Source organism: Erythrolamprus reginae, chromosome Z (assembly GCF_031021105.1).
Source record: "Erythrolamprus reginae isolate rEryReg1 chromosome Z, rEryReg1.hap1, whole genome shotgun sequence".
Classification (NCBI taxonomy): Eukaryota; Metazoa; Chordata; class Lepidosauria; order Squamata; family Dipsadidae; genus Erythrolamprus; species Erythrolamprus reginae.
Genome location: NC_091963.1, coordinates 102,852,797 through 102,872,990, shown reverse-complemented (window position 1 = coordinate 102,872,990; position 20,194 = coordinate 102,852,797). Strand labels below are relative to the sequence as shown.

The 20,194-nt window shown below is 40.0% G+C and overlaps 1 protein-coding gene across 12 annotated transcripts in view; it reads right to left on the bottom strand.

Moving 5' to 3' along the window:
* Positions 1-19,308, bottom strand: part of LOC139154432 (microtubule-associated protein tau-like) — a 98,786-nt gene extending 79,478 nt beyond the window's left edge. For 10 of the 12 annotated variants that reach the window (XM_070729036.1, XM_070729034.1, XM_070729039.1 and 7 more), the window contains exon 1: positions 19,040-19,110. Coding sequence is in view for 1 of the 12 variants with exons in the window: in XM_070729041.1 (XP_070585142.1) it covers positions 19,040-19,301 (262 nt within the window). In the remaining 11 variants the exon portion in view is untranslated. Of the gene's footprint in view, positions 1-19,039 lie in introns of all 12 variants that reach the window. The other 2 variants (XM_070729041.1, XM_070729045.1) reach the window with 2 other exon arrangements.
* Positions 19,309-20,194: the final 886 nt, after the last annotated feature.

Genomic DNA, 20,194 nt, shown 5'->3' with positions numbered 1-20,194 from the left:
ACAATTAAGTAACTACAAAAACTCTTAAAATATTTAGGTAGTAAAGGAGAATATTCGGTCTAATCTATTCATCAAATGCTTGGAAGTAAAAGTTTTCTACCTTGTCATCCACAGACAGAACTTTCCAGTTTGAAGTGATAAGGACCCTTTAGAGTTTCTCTTAAACCACCCTCTTTGTCACATTGCTCCCAGACCAATGTTATCTGGCAAAAAGTCTCGGAAGTTCTTTGGATAATTTCCCAGTCAGTAAGAATTTAATTTGTTTGAATATACCTAGAAGAAAACTATCCTTTAGGGACCTTGCATTTCTGCCCAATTGTCAGCCCTCCAAAGTAAACCACACAGGAAATGGGACTGGATGAATTAATTCTACTTTATTGTAAAGCTACATTACCAGAATCTTGCCACTCTGAAAACAAAACTTCCCATCTACTAGTTTTAACTTCCTGATCCATTAGACGGGGTCTTTTCTCAGTTTCTATTCATTATTGTTAAGCGACTGTGGGTACATACTTATGGTACCTTAGATTGTCCATAGTCGACCTCTCTCCGTTTCTAAGAGGTCTGTAAGGGATGTGCGTAAGTGTACCGCTATGTCTATCGTCCCTGTCCTACTGTCCTATTGTCCTCTTTTATCATTACTTTTTACTTAAGTTTATACAAACTACTACTATCCTATGCATGTTTGAATGAATGAATGAATGAATGAATGAATAAACAAAAAAACAAACAAAAAAACAAATAAATAAAGTTGGTTGGTAAGTGTATGGTTGTCTACATCTTATTTTGGATTTGTCCCACAGAAAGTAGCAGCTTCCCTTTTGCTTAAGAAGCTAAATAAGATTAGCCAGGACTACAGATTAGATCAGGAAACCCAAAAACATCCTGGAAGAAAGTAACAATAAACCCCTGCCTATTTCTGCCAGGAAAAACATATGGACACATTCATGAAGCTACCATGGGTCACATTCATCTTGAAATTGTCTTTACTATTATCTTTTGAGAATACAGTGGTACCTCTACTTAAGAACGCCTCTAAAGAACCTTTCTAGATAAGAACTGGGTGTTCAAGATTTTTTTGCCTCTTCTTAAGAACCATTTTCTACTCAAGAACCCGAGCCCAGAGAAAAATTCCCAGGAAATTTGAGAGCAGCATGAAGGCCGGCGAGTTTCCTGCCATTTCCCTTAGGTTTCTCTCTCTGGTGCAGTGTATGGGAGGCAGCCTCGCATCAGGTGTATGGGAGCCGCGTGCTCCTCCTTGCCGCCTCAAGTCCCTCTTTTTTTTTTTTAAGCCTTAAAGTTTCGGACTTTTTTGATTCCCCTCATCTCACCTTCTTCCTTCGGCAGCAGCTCTCCTCCTCTTTTTCTTCCTCCTCCTCCCATCCAAATTCAAGCTTTTCTTTCTTTCCTAATGGGTTTGCACGCATTATTTGCTTTTACTTTGATTCCTATGGGAAAAATTGCTTCTACTTACAAACTTTTCTACTTAAGAACTTGGTCACGGAATGACGGCTCTGTCGTCAGACATGGGGTAATTGAAATTTTCCCTTCCCCCTAGGCTTATAGAATTTATACATGGTATGCTTGTATGTATGATTAGCTCTTTAAATTGTTTTTTTTAGATTATTTTTAATATTAGATTTGTTTACATTGTCTTTTTTACTGTTTTTAGCCGCCCCGAGACTTCGGAGAGGGGCGGCATACAAATCTAATAAATAAATAAATAAATTAAGTTCTTAAGTAAAGGTACCACTGTATATAGATTTGCTAGAATGACAGAAAGGAAAGGAGGAACATCTTTTGCTAGAATGAGAGAAAAGGAAGAAGACAGGGCAGTATCATAATATTTGGTCTGAGAACTGTCAAATAAGTAAGATAATGCAGAGAACTTCCTCTCATTTTATATTCCAGATAAAGGGTGGATAGGAGGACGACTTGTGACAATTTTTGACACATACAACAATTGCTGCAGCCCTGTGGTAACATGATCAGAATTCAGATGCTTGGCTGATTCATATTTATAATGGCTTCAGTGTCCTAGGTCATACGATCCCATTTGGCGAACTTCTGATCAGTCATGGGGGAAGCAATAATTCACTTAACTGTGGAGAATAGGTTATAAAATGGGGAAATATTCATTTAAGAATAATACTTAGCAACAGAAATTTTTGGCTCCATTGTGGCCAGCATATCTGTACAATTTCAGATATATTTCTGAAACATGTATGAGATGAAAAATGGAACTATTTGATTTACCTCTTCCAATGTTGAGAGAATTATTAAATTACTTCATTTTTTCCCTTTATGTCATATCACTCCTCTCCCCTCCATCTCTCTCTCTCCCCTCTACCTTCTTTCTCCTTCTCTCCCACTTTCCCACTTCTCTCCTCTTCTTTTCTATTTCTTCTTCTCCCTCTTAACCCTTCCCTGAGTGTATCTTATCACAATCCATCTTATAGTTAACAGACAGGTAACTCATACCTCTAATTCCATTTAATTATCAATAGAGCTCTTAATCTTTTTCCCCGGTATCCATATTTATACACATATCTCATATTTTCCTAGGTATTTTAACTACTTAATGCTATCTCTGGAGCCTGAGGACCAAAAACAGGCCTACCAGCCCTACCAGAAGTCAGGAAACAGACATTTCTGATCTCCAGAGCACCTCTGCAGGAGGCCATTTTCACCCTCCCCAGACATTGAATTATGAGTGTGGGCAATCGCATGTACATGATAGCGTGTGTGCACAACATGCTTTCAGCATCCGAGGGGAAAAAGGTTCACCATCACTGGCTTATTATATTGGTATGGTATTTTAACCATACCAATACCATAATAATATGGTATTTTCAAATAGTGTTTCTCTTTTATCTTTTCCCACACTGCATATAAAAAGTTCCTTATACAATGGTTCTGGAAATGACTATGGAAATGACTTCTACCATACCACAGAAATGTGTGCCATCCTATCTCTAAATCATGTCCCTCCAAAATCAAAAGTCTTTTATTTCTTACCAAATCCATTCTCTCATCGATATCAATACAATATAACTCCCAATTTGGAAGTCTAAATCCTTGCACATTGTAGCATTTTTATATTAATCCTTGTCTTTTTCTCTTGCCATACAAACTTCAGTATCATTTTATTTGCTTCTTTAAATAATTTTTCCTCTAATCTTATTGGTACTGTTGAAATAAAAATAGAAATCATGGAAGTATATTCATCTTAATTAACTATATTTCTCCCATCAGTGATAATTGAATATATTTCCATTTTTCCAGATCTATTTCAGTTTGTTTCTTTAATCTATAATGATCTTCCTTAATTGAAATACATCTCATCCTTCACGCGTACCCTCATCCCCAGCAGCTGCGCTCCCTCCTGCCAGTCGAGAAGCCTTTTCACTTTTTTTGGCCTCTTGTTTGTTCCATGGAGGAGTGCAATCAAAAGGAGGAAGAGGAGGAGGGCGCACCTCTCTCGCTTCCACTTCTGCTTTCGCTGCTTCTTCTTCCAATTAAGACAGTTCTCGAGTCGGTGGGGGAGTGGGGAGTTTGTCACCCACATGTGCGCATGTATGTGTCTGTGAGCGCGCGCACTGCCGCTTTCCACTGGGGAATCCCAGCAGTGGCAGTCACAAGGCAGAGGAATCCCTGTGGCAGTAAGAGAGCGCATAGACCAGGGCTCGAGTTCGTAAATAGAAAATGGTTCGGAAGTAGAGGCAAAAAAATCTTAAACATCGGGTTCGTATCTCGAAAAGTTAATTAGTAGAGGCGTTCGTAAGTAGAGGTATCACTGTATCTCCTTTTGTCTATATTTAATAGCAGCATTTCTTAGCTTTTGTAAAATTTCTGTTCTGAGTGATTTATTTGTAGATCCTATATGGACCTCTCTAGAGAGTTTATTTTTCATTGCATGTCTAGTATGGATTCTGTATATTTCGTCAATTTCATTATCTTTTCATTGTTTTCTTCCATTGCTTCTGCAAACATTTCTGTCATTATTTCCGCCAAGTTTTCTCCCTTCTCCTCTAGCACATTTTGAAATGTAAATAATATTCTGAACAATTCATCTCCAGTGTAATAATTGTTCTCTCTTGTCGTTGGTCTGTTTCTATAAGCGGATTTTAAGAAGGTGAGATAAATTTCATGCTCACATTGTCCTAGCTAAGCCAGCTCATGGCTAAAGTACTCCACTATGACAAGTATGAGATTTATTCAAGCTGTCCCTGGATCAAAACCTAGGGCTCTGTGTACCTTCATGTCAGTCTTTGTTCTCGAGATATGAGAAGATAGCTAGGACAGAATAAGATAGATACTATTTTCTCCTGCAGGGATTAAGACCTCTTAAAGCCTCCCACCCCCCACCCCCCAAAAAAAAGAATACTCACAGAGTTCAATAGTTTTTTAAATGTTTATTTAGATCAATTTCAGATTGTTCATTGACACACTCACACAACATTTATTGTATGAAAATAATTTAATAAACACTACTTTAGCTAACAGCACTATGAATAACAACAATATCATCAACCCCTTGGATAGTCCCATCAACCATTGGGTCAATACCATGGTACCTCTACCTAAGAATGCCTCTACTTAAGAACTTTTCTAGATAAGAACCGGGAGTTCAAAAGAAATTTGCCTCTTCTTAAGAACCATTTTCTACTTAAGAACCCGAGCCCGGAAAAATTTTCCAGGAAATTTGAGAGCGACACGAAGGCCTGGCCAGTTTCCTGCCATTCCCCCTTTAATCCCGGCCATCTTGGGCTTTTCTGGGCTGCCAGAGGAACCTTTTCGTGGCAGTCCAGAGCGAATGAGGCATTTTCCTTTCTCTGAGAACGTGGAGAAGGAATAAACCTCTGCCAGCGCCCAGAGAAAAGAAACGCTCCATTCACTCTGGGCAGCTCAGAGCGAACGGAGCATTTTTCTTTCTCTGGGTGCTTGGAAAGGGAATAAACCACTTTGCTATAGTGACTCCCTCATACTGCCTCCCCTACACCCGGTGTGAGATTGCCTCCCGGAGCATCTGGGTGCAGAAAGGCAAAAGGGGGTGCTTCGCCCCACCTGGATAAACTCGGCTGATCATTTGGTGCTGCCGTAGAAGCAGCCATAGCAGCAGGGAAAGCAAGGCTTCTTTGCCATTCTCCTAGCTGGCAAAACAGAAATTTTCACTATGGCTGGACACGGAAGCATGGGCCTGAGGTAAGGTGCAGGGAATGGCTCGCCTGGGCAGCTACTGCAACAGCCGTTGCAGAGGAGCATCCCTTCTTGCCTCTGATGGGTCTCCCCCACTGTTGCAGCCACAGAACCCAACTTCTGCTGGCACTGAGATAGAAGCAGCCATGGCGGCAGGGAAAATGAAGCTTCTTTGCCAGGCTCCCAGCTAGCAAAACAGAAATTTTCACCAGTTCTGTGGGTGTGGCTAAGTGAGGTTATGTGACTGAGTGGGCATGGGCATAAATGATGTTATGTTGGCCACACCCACTCAAGTTACCCCCTAGCCATGCCCACAGAACTGGTAGTTTAAAAAAATTTAGAACCCACCCAATACATATCTACATACATACAGATTCATTCTTTTTCTTTCTTTGCATTTTTTATTTCTCATCTCTTTGAGTTTAGTTTGACTCTTGTCCTATTATTGTAATTAAAATCTTCAATTTTTTAAAGTTGCAAAGATATTAAACACAAATAATTCCATTTGTTACATTAATCAACCATAGCAAGGAACTAACAAAGTAAAACAAATGTTTCGATTTATGTACGTCTGTGTATTATGGTCAGCTTCTGCATAATTATATCTTTTTTTCCAAGAAGTCACTATTACATTTCCTATAAAAACTATAAGTAACTTAAGATATATGTTTCACTAATATCTCTCTTAAATCAAACTCCATTCTTAAGAATTAAAGAAATGGCCATACATTTTCCTACCAGTAGGTTTCCTAACTGGCCTCTCACCCAATTACTATTTCCATCTCTGCTCAGCCTTTTCAAGATTAATCAAAATTAGTTGTTTAGTTACTATACATTCTGACCAGGAAATAATGATGAATTACCTCCTTTAAAATAATGCTTCCATGCTTAATATACTTTGGTATGAATACCTAACTCATTTCAGGAATCAGGAATCTGATAACTCATTAAAACAGATAAAATGGAGTAGTATACTTCACAGATTTTCACAGATAAAATTTTTAAATATGCAAGTTTTTAGAATTCAGTTATACCTAAATTTTAATTGAAGTTATATTATATATATATAATATATATACTGTATATATAAACCCGAACTCTGAGCAATATATATATAAATATTCAATTTAATTAAAGTAATATCAATTTAAAATACTATTAGTTCCATAATCTTCCAAATATGTGACAAAATGTCTGTTCATGGTAATAGGGAACCTAAATACTTGACAGTCAGTTAAAGTTAATTTATAATTTTGCAGTATTTTATTTAATTTCATTCATGCAGTGTTGCATGTTGTTTTGAAAGCAAACAGAATTGCACTAGTTCAGAAACCTATTTCAGTCTGAGTTCCAGTCTGTTTGGGGACTGATTCACCTTAACAGATTACCTTTATTGAGAGAAAGCCGAGGGATTTTAAACCTATTACCAAGCTTAAGCTATAAATGACATCCGAACCATAGTATCTTACTGACTGCTTCAACAAGCTGGGGATAAAGGACTTGAGACACAATTTTCACTCCATGGGTGAAATTCAGCAGGTTCTGACAGGTTCTGGAGAATTAGTAGTGGAAATTTTGAGTAGTTCGGAGAACTGGCAAATACCATATCTGGCTGGCCCCAGAGTAGGGTGGGGATTGAGATTTTGCAGTATCCTTCTCCTGGAGTGGGGTGATAATGGAGATTTTGTAGTATCCTTCTCCTGTTACACCCACCAAGCCACACCCACAGAAACAGTAGGGACAGTTTTTTTTAATTTCACCCTGGAAAACTCACAAAGCATCAAAGGGCTCTAATTGTTAGAAGACATCAGTCAGAAGAATGGTACAAAAAATTTCCAAGACATTGGATATACCACGGAATACAGTGAAGACAGTTACAAACAAATGGAGAAATATGGCACAAAGTGATATCTCTGAGAGCACCTTCTGCCGCACGAATCCCAGCAGCCAATTAGGTCCCACAGAATCGGCCTTCTCCGGGGCCTGTCGACTAAACAATGTCGTCTGGCGGGACCCAGGGGAAGAGTCTTCTCTATGGCGGCCCTGGCTCTCTGGAACCAACTCCCCCCAGAGATTAGGACTGCCCCCACCCTCCTTATCTTTCGTAAGTTATTAAAAACTCATCTTTGCCGCCAGGCATGGGGAAATTAACACACACCCCTATTGTCAAGGTTGGTGTATGCCATACACCAACCTTGACAATAGGGGTGTGTGTTAATTTCCAGTCGGTGTTAGTGGGGGGTCAGAGGTCGACCCCGAGGTCTCTCACTTGTGGGGTGCCTCAGGGGTCAGTCCTCTCCCCCCTGCTATTTAATATCTACATGAAACCGCTGGGTGAGATCATCCAAGGGCATGGCGTGAGGCAGGGGTCGACAAACCCAGGCGCCTGGTCGCCAGTGGCGCCTAGAAAATGTTGTCTGGCGCCTAGAAAATGTTGCCTGGTGCTTGAGGAGTTGAGAAAGGGTCGGACCACATGGCCACATCCCGCCCTTCTCCTCCCGGACCTGACGGAGCTGCTCTCTCTCCATTCTACCCCCCTCCACCTCCCCGAAGCCATTTCAAGAGGACGCCCCGCCGCTCCCTCAGCCGTCGGGGGAGAGCGGCTCTGCGGGGGCCGTCCACGACCTCCCCAATCGGGGCTCTCTCACACCCCGGGGCCCTTGTAGCCTCCCCGGGAGTCGCGGATTGGCTGGGCGTCCTCCCCGTCCCAGAATGCCTTGCATGGCGCGTCATTGAAGAGAGACCATGATGGCGGCGGCCGCGGCGGCGGCGGGGGGAGCCTCCGAGATGATCGCCCAGCTGGAGAGCGCGGCCAAAGTGCTGATGGTGAGGGAGCCGCGCGAGGCCGGCAGCTCGGCCGGGGGGAGGCGGAGCGGGTGACGGGGCGGGAGGAGCCGGGCTCCGTCCTTTCACAGGGAAGCCCCGGGAGTTGCCCTCTTCCCCCGGGGGATGGCTTCTCTTTGGACTCCTCTAGGGAAGCATCCTCGCATAACCCCGGGAGGTTGCCCATCGCCCTTTCATGGCCCTAAGAAACTTTTTTTGCAACCGGGACGGGTCTTTACTCTCCCGTTCCATCCGGTCGGAAGCTGCAAAACCCCGTGCAATCTTTTCTTCAGCTTTTACGAGCCTCTCCAGACCCCGAGGCGGGCAAAACCCGGGCAGAATCACGTTGTTGGCCACCCTTCGCTTTTCTCCCTGTGCGCTTTCCATTAACCTCTTGGGTGAAGCTTGGATTCCACTTCATTGATACCATCCTATCCCGGCGTAATTCTTTCCTTCTCACTTCCACAATCCACGTGTTCGAATCTATAATCAGGAGTGGTTCCCCCCTCCCAACACACACTTCTCTTCTTCCTCCCCTTTTAATACCATTTTATCCTCCCTCATCTATCTATCTATCCATCCATCCATCCATCCATCCATCCATCTATCTATCTATCTTCTATGCCGCCCAATCCATTCATCATCTAACATTTATTTATCTATCTGTCTATTTATCTATCATCTATAAATCCATCCATCTTCTGTCTTTCTGTCTATCTGTCTTTGACTATCTGCCTGACTGTCTATTTATATCTACCTACCTACGTCTGTCTGTCTGTCTATCTATCTATCATATACCCACCCTACCTATCTACCTACCTATCTATCATATATCTACCTACCTATCTATTTATCTATCTATCTATCATATATCTACCTATCTATCTATCTATTTATCTTCTATGCTGCCCAATCCATTCATCATCTGTCTCTCTGTCTATCTCTCTTTGACTATCACTGTCTGTCTATTTATACCTATCTATCTATCTATCTATCTATCTATCTATCTATCTATCTATCTATCATATATCTACCTATCTATCTATCTTCTAATCCCCAGCACTTCTCCTAGGAACACAGGGAGGCGAAGGGGCGAGGGGGGGGAGAGAAAACGGGAGGCTCAGGAAGGGAGCTCGGGAAGGAGCCCACGGTCAGTCGGCTGCGGGCGGGAGGAAGGCGATTGTTCCGCTGCCGCCAGCATGGCCTGGCTGGCAGCGGAAGATGTAACGGAGCCCACGGGGGATTCGCCTTCCTCCCACCCGCAGCCGAGACTGATCGTGGGCTCCTTCGCAACCTCGGAGAGCTTCCAGGGCATGAAAGCTCACGAAAACCAGGAAGCTCTCCGAGGTTGCGAAGGAGCCCACGATCAGTCGGCTGCGGGCGGGAGGAAAGCGAATGCCACGGGGCTGGGCTCGGCTCCCCCCTCGGCTCCCCCCCTTACCAGCCCCGCCGCGGAAGGCTCCATTCTGTTCCCTGCCGGCCCGATTTTTTTTGTTAAATTAAAAACCAAGTTTGCTTAAAAAAAATTCTGGCTCCTAAATTTTTTGGCTGGCTCCTAGATTCTGAACAACTTTGTCGACCCCTGGTGTATGGTTTGATTGGATTGTGTGATTATTTTATTTCATTATAAGGGTTTTAAATTGTATTTTTAAAATTGGATTTGTACACTGTTTATGTTGTTGTGAGCCACCCCAAGTCCTCGGAGAGGGGCGGCATAAAAATCTAATAAGTAATAATAATAATAATAATAATTATTATTATTATTATTATTATTATTATTATTATTATTAATTATATTACCAAGAACTGGATGTCATTCCAAAATTGATGAAAAATTAAGAAGGAAACTGTTCCAAGAGGCTGCCAAAGAACTACATCAACATTTAAGCAGCTGCCGGAATTTCTTGCAAGAACTGGTTTTTTACTATATGCAACAACAATGTCATGTATTCTTCATATGTCCCAGCTGTGGGGTAAGGTGGCAAGATAGAAGCCTTTTCTTACAGAGAAAAACATCCAAACCCAGCAACATTTTGCTAAAACCTACATCAAGAACTACATGACAAAACCTTGTGGGAAAATATATTATGGTCCCTTGATGGCACATGTACCAAAGATGGCATTCACTCCAAAAAAAAAGGTTAGCCATCAGTGTAACAGTCTGATGAGACAAAGATTGAACTTTTGGCTATAATTCCAAAGACGTCGAAAGCATACCATATCCAAATTGAAAAATGAAGGAGTCAGCATTATCTTTGCAGCTTTTTTTTCATTTGAAGAAACTTTAGTCAAAGTGGGGAAATTATGAACAGTTATAAATTCTGACATAAAACCTCCAGACCTCTGCTAAGATGTTGAAGATGAAATGGAATAGCACATTTCAACACAACAATGACCCAAACCATACCTCCAAATCAACAAAAGAATGGCTTCATCAAAAGATCAAAGTGTGTTGGAATAACCTAATCAGGCTCAGATCTGAACTTAATTAAAAATCTGTGAGTTGACCTGAACGGGGTGTTCTTGCAATCTAACAGATTTGGAATGTTTTTGCAAGGAAGAAAAGGCAAAGATTCCCGAGATAAGATGTGCTAAGTTCATAGGCTCCTACAACAGAAGACTGCAGAAAAAGGTGTTTCAACAAAGTATTAATTTAATTTAACGGTATGGACATTTATGCATCCATATTGCTGTTTTATTTTTATTCCCGCCTCCTAAAATATGTCAGCTTGTTTTCCAATTGGATTGTACAACTTTTATGTTTTATTAAACTTCAAAATTACGAAAGCATGCACAAGTATAGTAAGATATTCAAAATTTAAACTTGGCTTTTTCAAGAGGCAACTGGCCTTCCTGGTTTTGCTTTGAAGATGTTTCACTTCTGATCCAAGAAACTTGTTCAGCTCTAACTGGAGCTCTTTCCTACCATCTAGTCAGAGCTGAAGAAGCTTCATGGATGAGAAGTGAAACAACTTCAAAGAAAAAACAGAAAGTCCAGTTGCCTCTTGAAAAAGCACCTTTGGGACATTCTGAAATTAGAATAAAAGATATCCTATTTTTTCTGATTAAATGTGACCAATTTACATCAAAACTGCATCAAATGCTTTGTTCAGATATATGTCCAGGCTTAAGGATATTAAGGTTTAGGATCATTATTTGAAGAACTAACTATAGGGAGGCTCGAAGCTCATCTTAAGAAATCCTGTTAACTAATGAACTTCTAGGAGCAATTTGAACAGTACTAGCCCTTTTCAAGGCTGTGTAAAGTAAATCTGTAATCAGTTTCTTTAACCCTAGGTTCATAAGTAAAACACAGTCCTTTAATAGAGAAGACCCAAATATATATTCCTCAAGCCTTCTATGACTTATAGTAGTCCCTCCTTCCCAATTGTGATGCCTTCAAAGAGCTAAATGATTACAACTCTTTGCATTTCAAACATGCTGCCTGGTGCTATAAGAGCTAAGGAAAAACATAATGCTATTGCAGTGGTCACATCTGAATTTTGAGACCATCTAAAGCAGGGGTCCCCAACCTTTTGAACCCCAGGGATCACTAAATTCATAATTTTAAATTTCGTGGACTACTAATATGACCTGCCTAATGACTGGCTTTGGTGGGCATGGCTAGATGGTCATGTGACTGAGTGGGCATGACCAACTTAATGTCACTCACATCAAGAGATGCCTCGACGGTCTCTATTCACCTCTCCCCTCCCAGCCACTCCTTACCTGCCCTCCTGGTCTCATTAGGGCCCCATTAAGAAGTAGTTGTTGGAGCTAAGCAGACACCACTAGTGGTGGCAAAATGGGTGGCTCAGTTCAAATTGGATCTGAACAAGGAGGCTCAGCGGAAGCACTTGCTGAAGACTAGGAGCATTGGCTTTCCAAGCAGAGGGAAGACCTGCAGGAGTTCAAGGCCAGGTACCGGAGTTTGGAAGCTCAGCGTGCTGAGATGGTCAGTGAGTTCCAGGCCATTATGCAGTCGCGCTGGAAACAAGGCCCTCTGGCTATTTGCCACCAGCGGCACTTCCCTCCAGTCTTCGCCCAAAGCCTCACACCAGGAGGCTGAAGAAAACCGCAAGTTGGATTTTCTACCCCCCCTCTGACCCACACAAAAAGCCCCCAAAGGGGGAGACTCCCTACAGCAACATATGCATTCATTGCACATATCCGCCCCAGGATACATTTGAGTTTATACTGCACTGAAACAGGAGTTTATATCTTCTGATTTAGTGCAATATAATAAAATGCAAATTACTTTTCTGCAGACCACCAAAATTTTCTTGCGGGTCACCAGTGGCCCACGGAATACCAATTGGTGGCCACTGATCTAAAGGACACAATCACAAAATTGTTGTTTTGGTGATGTGGCCAATCACAAAACAACTCTATACCAAAATGGAACAAAGTGGACATCAGGTTGCCACCTCTCTCTTTATTGTCAAAGAGCACTTGGGAGTTACACGATGCCTTAAGAGAGGCATTGTGACAAATACAGATCATGCATGGTGACAATACCTTGCTTTATTACTTGAAGGCATTCCCTTCTTTTTTATTTTTCAATTAAAGAAATCTATAAAAATAATTTTAAGGGAGTTTGCCAGATTCCAAAGAACTTGCCACTAGACCAACCATGGCTTCTCAGCATAGCATTGGGGGTCAGAGGAACTCCAGACTTTTCTTAACTTAGTTCATTAATTTACTAGGAAGAATAAACTGCTCTTCTAACATGGGACATAGCATAAATATAAACATACCATTAAAAAAAGCTAAAATGCCGCCATAGGGTTTTTTTTAAATATTAAGCCAATTGCTGATTTCTAAAATTAGTAAAAATAATCATTTATATTACTGGCAAATGGTTTCTCTGTGATTTTCAGTATTATATTTCCTAGAACTGAAGAGTATGTGACTCTTTTTAGTAGAAAGGAGTTATGTCAAGATGATAATTATCTCTCATGAAACACATCAGCGCTAGAAAGGAGGAGGCAGAACATCTCCGCCATATCTTCTGCCAGCCATGAGCATCTTGCATGGTAAGAAGGATAGGTCATTATGCAAAGGGGCTTCCTCCAGGCCCCTGCAATAATTTCTCCTCTGGGATTTTCGCAGGAAAACAAGAACTCAGCTACAGCAGGTAAAATACTTTAATGCGGAAACAGAGATCTCTAGTTATGATACACAGCAACTTGGCCCTGGCTAAGAATCTGTTGCTCTAGGAAGGTAACCAGTCAAGATTATAATTCTGAGTTGCCTTTTCTTGTCCTTTTGTAAGAGGCATTTTCTCTCTCCCATATTCTAACTAGGGATACTTCCTGCACCAAATTTAGTGGCAAATCTGTATAGATTTAAACAATAGTGCGTGAATTTTAAACATGCATGAACAAAAGGGCCTTCACTACAGGCTCAATTTGGAACTGTGGAATACTCAATTCATGGTTCATTAGAAAGCAAAAAAGAAAAGCCCCCCACCTCATTTACTAACTTTTTAATATGTGTATGTTAAGATTCCTCCTTCTACCAATTAGAGAATTAGATTGCTTAACATTTCTCAGTATTTAACCAACCTTTCCCATTGTTGTCCCATCCACATTCGATAATCAAACAACTTTTCCATACTAGTTCCTTATAGAACTCTCTAATATCATCAAGCTTTTGATAAATCATGCACACATTACTGTTATTTTATCACAACAATGGTTGACCTCATAAGATAGCATAGGTCATTATGAGAATTTTACGAAAGAGCAAAATAAAATACAATAAAATACCACACATTGTAGCTTTCTGAAGAAGAATACAAAAGAGAGTACTCATTTTAAACAAAATCAAATGTTGGTAGATTACAATACAGCAAGTGATTTTATTTGTAGTTGGGATATATTTTGTATATACAGTATATATATTTGTCTACATAAGCATACCTTTTGGCAAAGAGATGAAATCTTCCCATTTTGATTTATACCAAACAAGAACCAAACATAATCAGATTTTTAAAAAAGAAGTCTTAATATAAATCACTGCTCTAGCCTCAATTACTGCTTTTGTTAGATGCATCTTTCCCTACCATATCTACAAATCACAGTTTTATTTTATCAAATGAAGATGTTGTGAAATATACTTTATAATTAGGATGAGCATTTATAAATACACATATCTACTATGTGCATGAAAGCATATCCTTCTTTAGAGTCGGACTAAAATAAGAGTTTCCTACAGTTTTATCTATCTAGTCATGACTGTCCATGAAATCACACAACTCAGCATCATAGCAGCTTGAATAAACTTTAAATTCAATTATTGCTTCAAATCCCTCCTCTTGTAAATGCAAGATATTTGCCAAATCCCCTGAAATAGGACAATAAGCTTCATTAGAATTAGACATCCAATTATGCTCAAAATCAAAGGCAAAAGAAGGTCAAGAGTTCAGCAATGTCTTTTCAGACAAAATTAAATCATTTCTTAATTATCAATTTTTCAAAAGTGACAAACACTGTACCTCTGAAATTGTTTCACTCAATTTAAGTTTCAGTGGTCCCTTCCAATTCTGTGTTTCTCCTTGAATTAAGCATTAGATTTTATTTCTAAATTCAGATTCCAATATTCCACTTTAACTTTCATTCAGTTTTTAACTTTGAACAGTCACTAAATGAACTTTTGTAAATCAAAGATTACCTGTACAGGAAACCTTTATTTGAAACAACTATTTATTGTTCAAGATAGAAAACATAGGCGTGTCCCCTTATGTCATCATGATAAAGGACCACTAGGCTAGCTAGGCTAAGAAACAGCAATTGACTGAATAATCTCCATGTCGTGAAGGCCCACTCCAGTTCTATTATAAACTCAACATATTAACCTTGATACGTTTCTCAAAAAAGTCTCAGTCCTAATTTTACTACTTGCATTTGGATGACTGGTTAAAGTTTTGACTTTGGTCAAAAACATTTATTCTTCTTTCCTCACTATATTTCTGCAACTGAAACACTTCATTTTATTCAGGGGCAATTTAAAATTTGTACCATTAGAAATAATTGTATAATAACAGAAATGTAAATACAACCTAAAATAATTTAATGTTTCATCTCTAAATTATAAACAGATATACATGGGTAAAATACATTTCTAAAAATGTATGTTCTGATGAAATAAAAGTGGAAAAATAGAAATATATCAGTAAGGAAAATCTTATTTTTAAAGGGCACTATCACACCATTATCACTACACCCATAAAAGTAAAGGAGATATTAATTATGCCATTTGCCCAATAAATTTTGGCAATTACCTTAACTTGTTACACTGTAAAATCAGATACTGATCATGAAATGGACTGGAGATGCTACAGAGCAAAATAGATTGGAGACCATATTTATTAATTACCGGTAAGTGGATTTATATGCTGCCTCTCCTCAAAGTGTATCTCTACAGAAGATAGACTACAAAAGAGTGTATTATCCTACACAAATGCAAAAACAGACACAAACAATTTCCAATTTATATTTTAAGGTGGGAGGGGAAACCAAATTGTTCTAGTTTTATTCCAGTCTAGAGAAACCTCACTACAACAAGACTTCTAAAGTTAAATGCCCATGGCATATTTCTGTTAAAAGTCAAAAGCAATTTGTTCCTCCAGTGTTTGCTGTCTATGAATGCAGGCTTTCAAAAGAAAAGTATTACACAATCAAGACTGCAATTAACTAAATAGCTCTTGTAACAGAGGCTCCTCCTCTTCCCATGCTTTTAATGAAGAACCCATTAAAAGCAGCAGGAAGATACATAATGCCTGAAAAGCCAAAAAAGGATGTAAATGTTTATTTATTTATCAAATTTATATGGCCACTCAATTAATAAAAAGCAACTCTGGGCAGGATATACTTTTGCATCTTAAGCATCATGTGTTATGCCAGAACATCGCACAAATAAGCCTTATTTTGAAAAGGTTTATCCAAATGAAAATAAACAAGCTGCAATTACAATTAAATTAAGGGAACTCATCTGATTGACTTCTTCAGCCTAACCTGCCATGCCATTCCTCACATTAGAGGTACATGCTGAACTTTACAAAATTATAATAATCTTCCTGTAACATTTATCCAGTTGCCAATTCTCTCAAAAGCGTAAGTGTAAAGGTTTATCTAATTTGGCCACAGAAGTTCCCCAGGCATAGATAACTTTTGCTGGAACCTCCATCAGCCAAGAAATTGTACATTCACATATGTGAGAAAGCAACCTGAGAAACCTCTCAAAGCAGTTAGGCTGAGCTATGCAGAAAATAGGCTTTCAGAGAACAAGGAAGAAAGCAACTTCAAGGATTTTGTTTGTTTGCTTGCTTCAAAGCACACCACAAAACATCCATTCAAGTGCCCTGAAAAGCCTAATTAACATAGTCTCTATTAGTGAGTATCCCTATGAAACATTATACATGACAAATTACAAATAACCATATTATTAATTAGAATTAGTAATTACTGAACATTTCCTGTCTTTCCTCTGCCTTTCCAATGTAAAGCCTGAAATGGGAATAGAGGTAGGGAAAGTTCGAGGGGTGGGGATGGGGAGAATAAAGATTATTTTTTTAATAGTCATATTTTCAAGATCTTCATTTCTCTAAGTTCTCCTGCACCTCTGCCAAAGATCAAAACCAACCATCTAGATCACAAAGTACAAATGGAATCAAGCCATAATTAAAAACTATTCACTATAATTAAAATTAAACTATATGGTCAGAAAAGCAAGCAGCATTTAAAAAAAATTAAAGAAGAATCCAATATGTTTCTTTAAAAAATTTGCCCAAGGGGTGAATTCTAATTACTTCAGAGATAGTTTACAATGCAAAACACAAAATTAAGATGAGGCAAAAACTGAATCCAAGTTTTACTGTAATAAAACAAGATTTCTTCAGCAGCTATAATGGGATCATTGTTTCATATGCTTCTCTGTCATTCAGTTTCATAAAAGAAAGCTGATGTCATCTCATAATTATTAGGAGGATATTCTCATTCATGTGCTAGGGGTAATATCAGGTATTGATTTGATGTGTAAATTTTCTGGTAAATGTTATGTTTATGTTGAATTGTGTGGATTTGTAGAACGCTTAAAGTCATGTGGATCAGGTGGCAAGCAAGTCTTATATACATAAATGTGCCAGAAACCCCATGTTCAATCTAATCTTAGCTATATGCCCACTGGATGGTTTTTAATGTTTCTAATTTATTATCATCATTATCTAACCCAAGACACTATTATTACATGAGCAATCTACAGTTTTCATACATTATGAAAATCAATAATCATCAATGCTATATCTTGCATATCAACTAGTTTAAGACCTAAACAAAAGCATACAAAGAATTATATCAAAATGTTAAAAATGTATTTGCAGCTCTTATTTATAGCACTGTGCAGGTTTTCAAACTATAATCAGCTGCTACCCCTAAATGCAGCAAAAAATATCTAATAAAATATATTATTATATTAAGCCTAGCCCACCTGTAAGCATAAGCAAAAAAAAAAAGCCACTTACAGCTAATGGTAATACTAGCAGTAGACAAAAGAGTTTTTCCCTTCCATCCCCACCCTAGCTAGAAGAACATACCACAGCTTTTACCCAATGAAAATGGCACTTTGCATCCATGTATTCTGGCTGAGTAGGGGCGTGACCAGCTGCTGATATTAGATCCATTTTTCTCTGAGAAAAATCAGTGGAGAACTGAAGGGACACAACCATCATGTATGTGAAATCACTGGATGGTAGCAGGAATTCTTTGAAAGATAATCTGGGAGAAAAAAAATCTCCCCAAAGACCACTACATCTATAGCCAAATGAGTATAGACAGATGTTTGTGGGGGAGGAGGGATAGAGAAGAGGGGGAAATTACACGTTTTTTATTTTTCACCAACTCACCAATCACACCCACTGAAAACGTAAATCTCATAATGCTGACCTACATATCTGGAACAAAGCAGTTTGTTTCTCAGGAGAGCTGGTCTTTATAAAATTATTTCTTCCTATGCTTAATGAAAATGGATTAATTTATTAATTTTTGCAAATGGAGAAAGAATATTGTTTTCTTTTCATAGGTATTGGAAGGTTTTTTTCACCATCTAATCGTTAGAAATGTGACATGGACTGCAAAACATGGCACCACAGAAATGAAGAGCAGGGCGCCCATCCTTTTTCTCTTTCCAAGATCCACACCTACTGCAGTACCAACAGCATATAATTCGCCATCACCCTCAACAATTAAAATGAGCTATCCAAACAGAAAACCAAATGGTCCAGACTTTGGAGAGAAGGAAAATAACAGCAGAAAGGAAAGAATAGGAAGCAAAAACCAAGGCATCTTTAAAATGTAAAGTGACTCATTTGGCAAATTTAAAAAAAAAATGTTTAAAAGCAGGCACACGCACGTGAAAATCACATTTCGCGCTGCATTTCTGCAAATGAGTGAAAATGAAACAATGCTATATGCTTTTCAAAACCTCCCCAAACCTATGCCGCTTCTCACACTACAACTACCCTTGAGGGTCTCAGAGACACACCCCTCCTGCCCCATTTTGTACTGCGAGAATCTCCATTGAGTGCCGAGCTTACAATACCACCAAGAAAGAAAAGCGCCAATTTGCAGAGGAGAGACAGGTGGCGAGTGCGTATTGGCGATAGGCATTCTCTACTCCGAAGAAGTGCGGTTAAAGGAGGTGAGGAGAGATTAAACTACTCCAAACGCCACGGGCTAAGAGGACCAGTAACAGCAGCGGTAAAGAGCGAGCGAAGGTGTCTATCCGCCGACCTTCCGCTCCACTCGAATTACGCTGGGCACTGAAGCCGAGGACTCCCGAGATATTTTATCTGCACGACGCCTCCCTTTCCAGACATTGCCGGAGCAATCGCTGCGTAAATGCGCGCACCTGTGCGTTCCACGCACCCCACCCGGCCATCCCCGATCCCCCAACCGCTTGGAAAGCCTGAAGGCCCCGGGTGTACCTTCCCCACCGCCACCCCTGTGGGAAACCCTACCTGGTGCTGCGGCTGCTAACTCTGCTGCAAGGAGAGCTCGCTGGAAAGTCTCGCTCACTAGAGCCGGGAGGAGGGGGGAGTGACAGGAGAAGAAGGAGCGACCAGGAGAGGAACGCGCATTAACTAAAGCCGGGGACGCGCCTAAGCTCCGGAACCTTCCCCAGAAGAAGCCGTACACGCGCGTTCGCGAAGGCCCACCCAATGCTTGCCCGAGCGGGATCGACCAAGCAGGCGCAAAAAGCTCGCCCGTGTCCTCTTTCATCAGACACCACCCTGCAGGCGTGTGCGCATGTGTCGAGTCCTTGCGCTTTTTCCCAGCCCGTGTTCTTTGTCTCCTGTAGGAAAAAAGGCTATTTCCCCCCCTCCCCCCAAAAAACCCCGAGTTGAGGGTGAGGATCGGGAACGGATTCGCGCCCCCTACCAGGCAAATAAAAATAGTAATCCGCTTCAATACCATACTTCGATATGAGAGGCCGAGACGGGTCTTTTCTGCGGTTTTCAAGCTGCTTTTAGTGACAGCTGAAAGGTCCTCGAAGGATGTTCCATACAAACAATGGAAGCCAGCGAGACTTTTTAAGGGTCTGGTTAAAGAGCAGCAACTAAAGGGAAAGTAAATCCTGAAAGGAGAGCAAGAATAGAAATGGGTTATACAGCTCCCCTTAGCTAATATGGCATTTCTATTTTGAAATAGGTATGTTTTTTATTTTCTTTTGTTACTTTAAACCATTTGCATTTTGATAATTTCGATACTATATATTTTGTTTTTCTGCATTGTAAAAAATACCAAGATACTAGAAAGGATGAATTATAAATATGTTTCATAAAGATTGCAGCATCATGGGAAGGGCCTGGCAACCCTATTTTTACCAATCCTCACTTTGCCCTGTCCTCAGCTCCTGATTTATGCTCAGCCCTTCTTTGCTACTTTCAGTAATGCAACTCAATCCTACATAAGCTGTCACAATCCTGCCACTGTGCCACCTACATACAATTAAAAGTCTCCCGTATGTTTCTAACCTTCAATTCGGGAGCAATTTTTAAAATCAAGGTGCCTGAAATGGACTAACTAAAAGAATGCATCCAATATTTGGACTGGAATGAAAAGGATTTTCACGCCAGTTGTGTTGGTGAAGTTATTTATTTATTTATTCATTC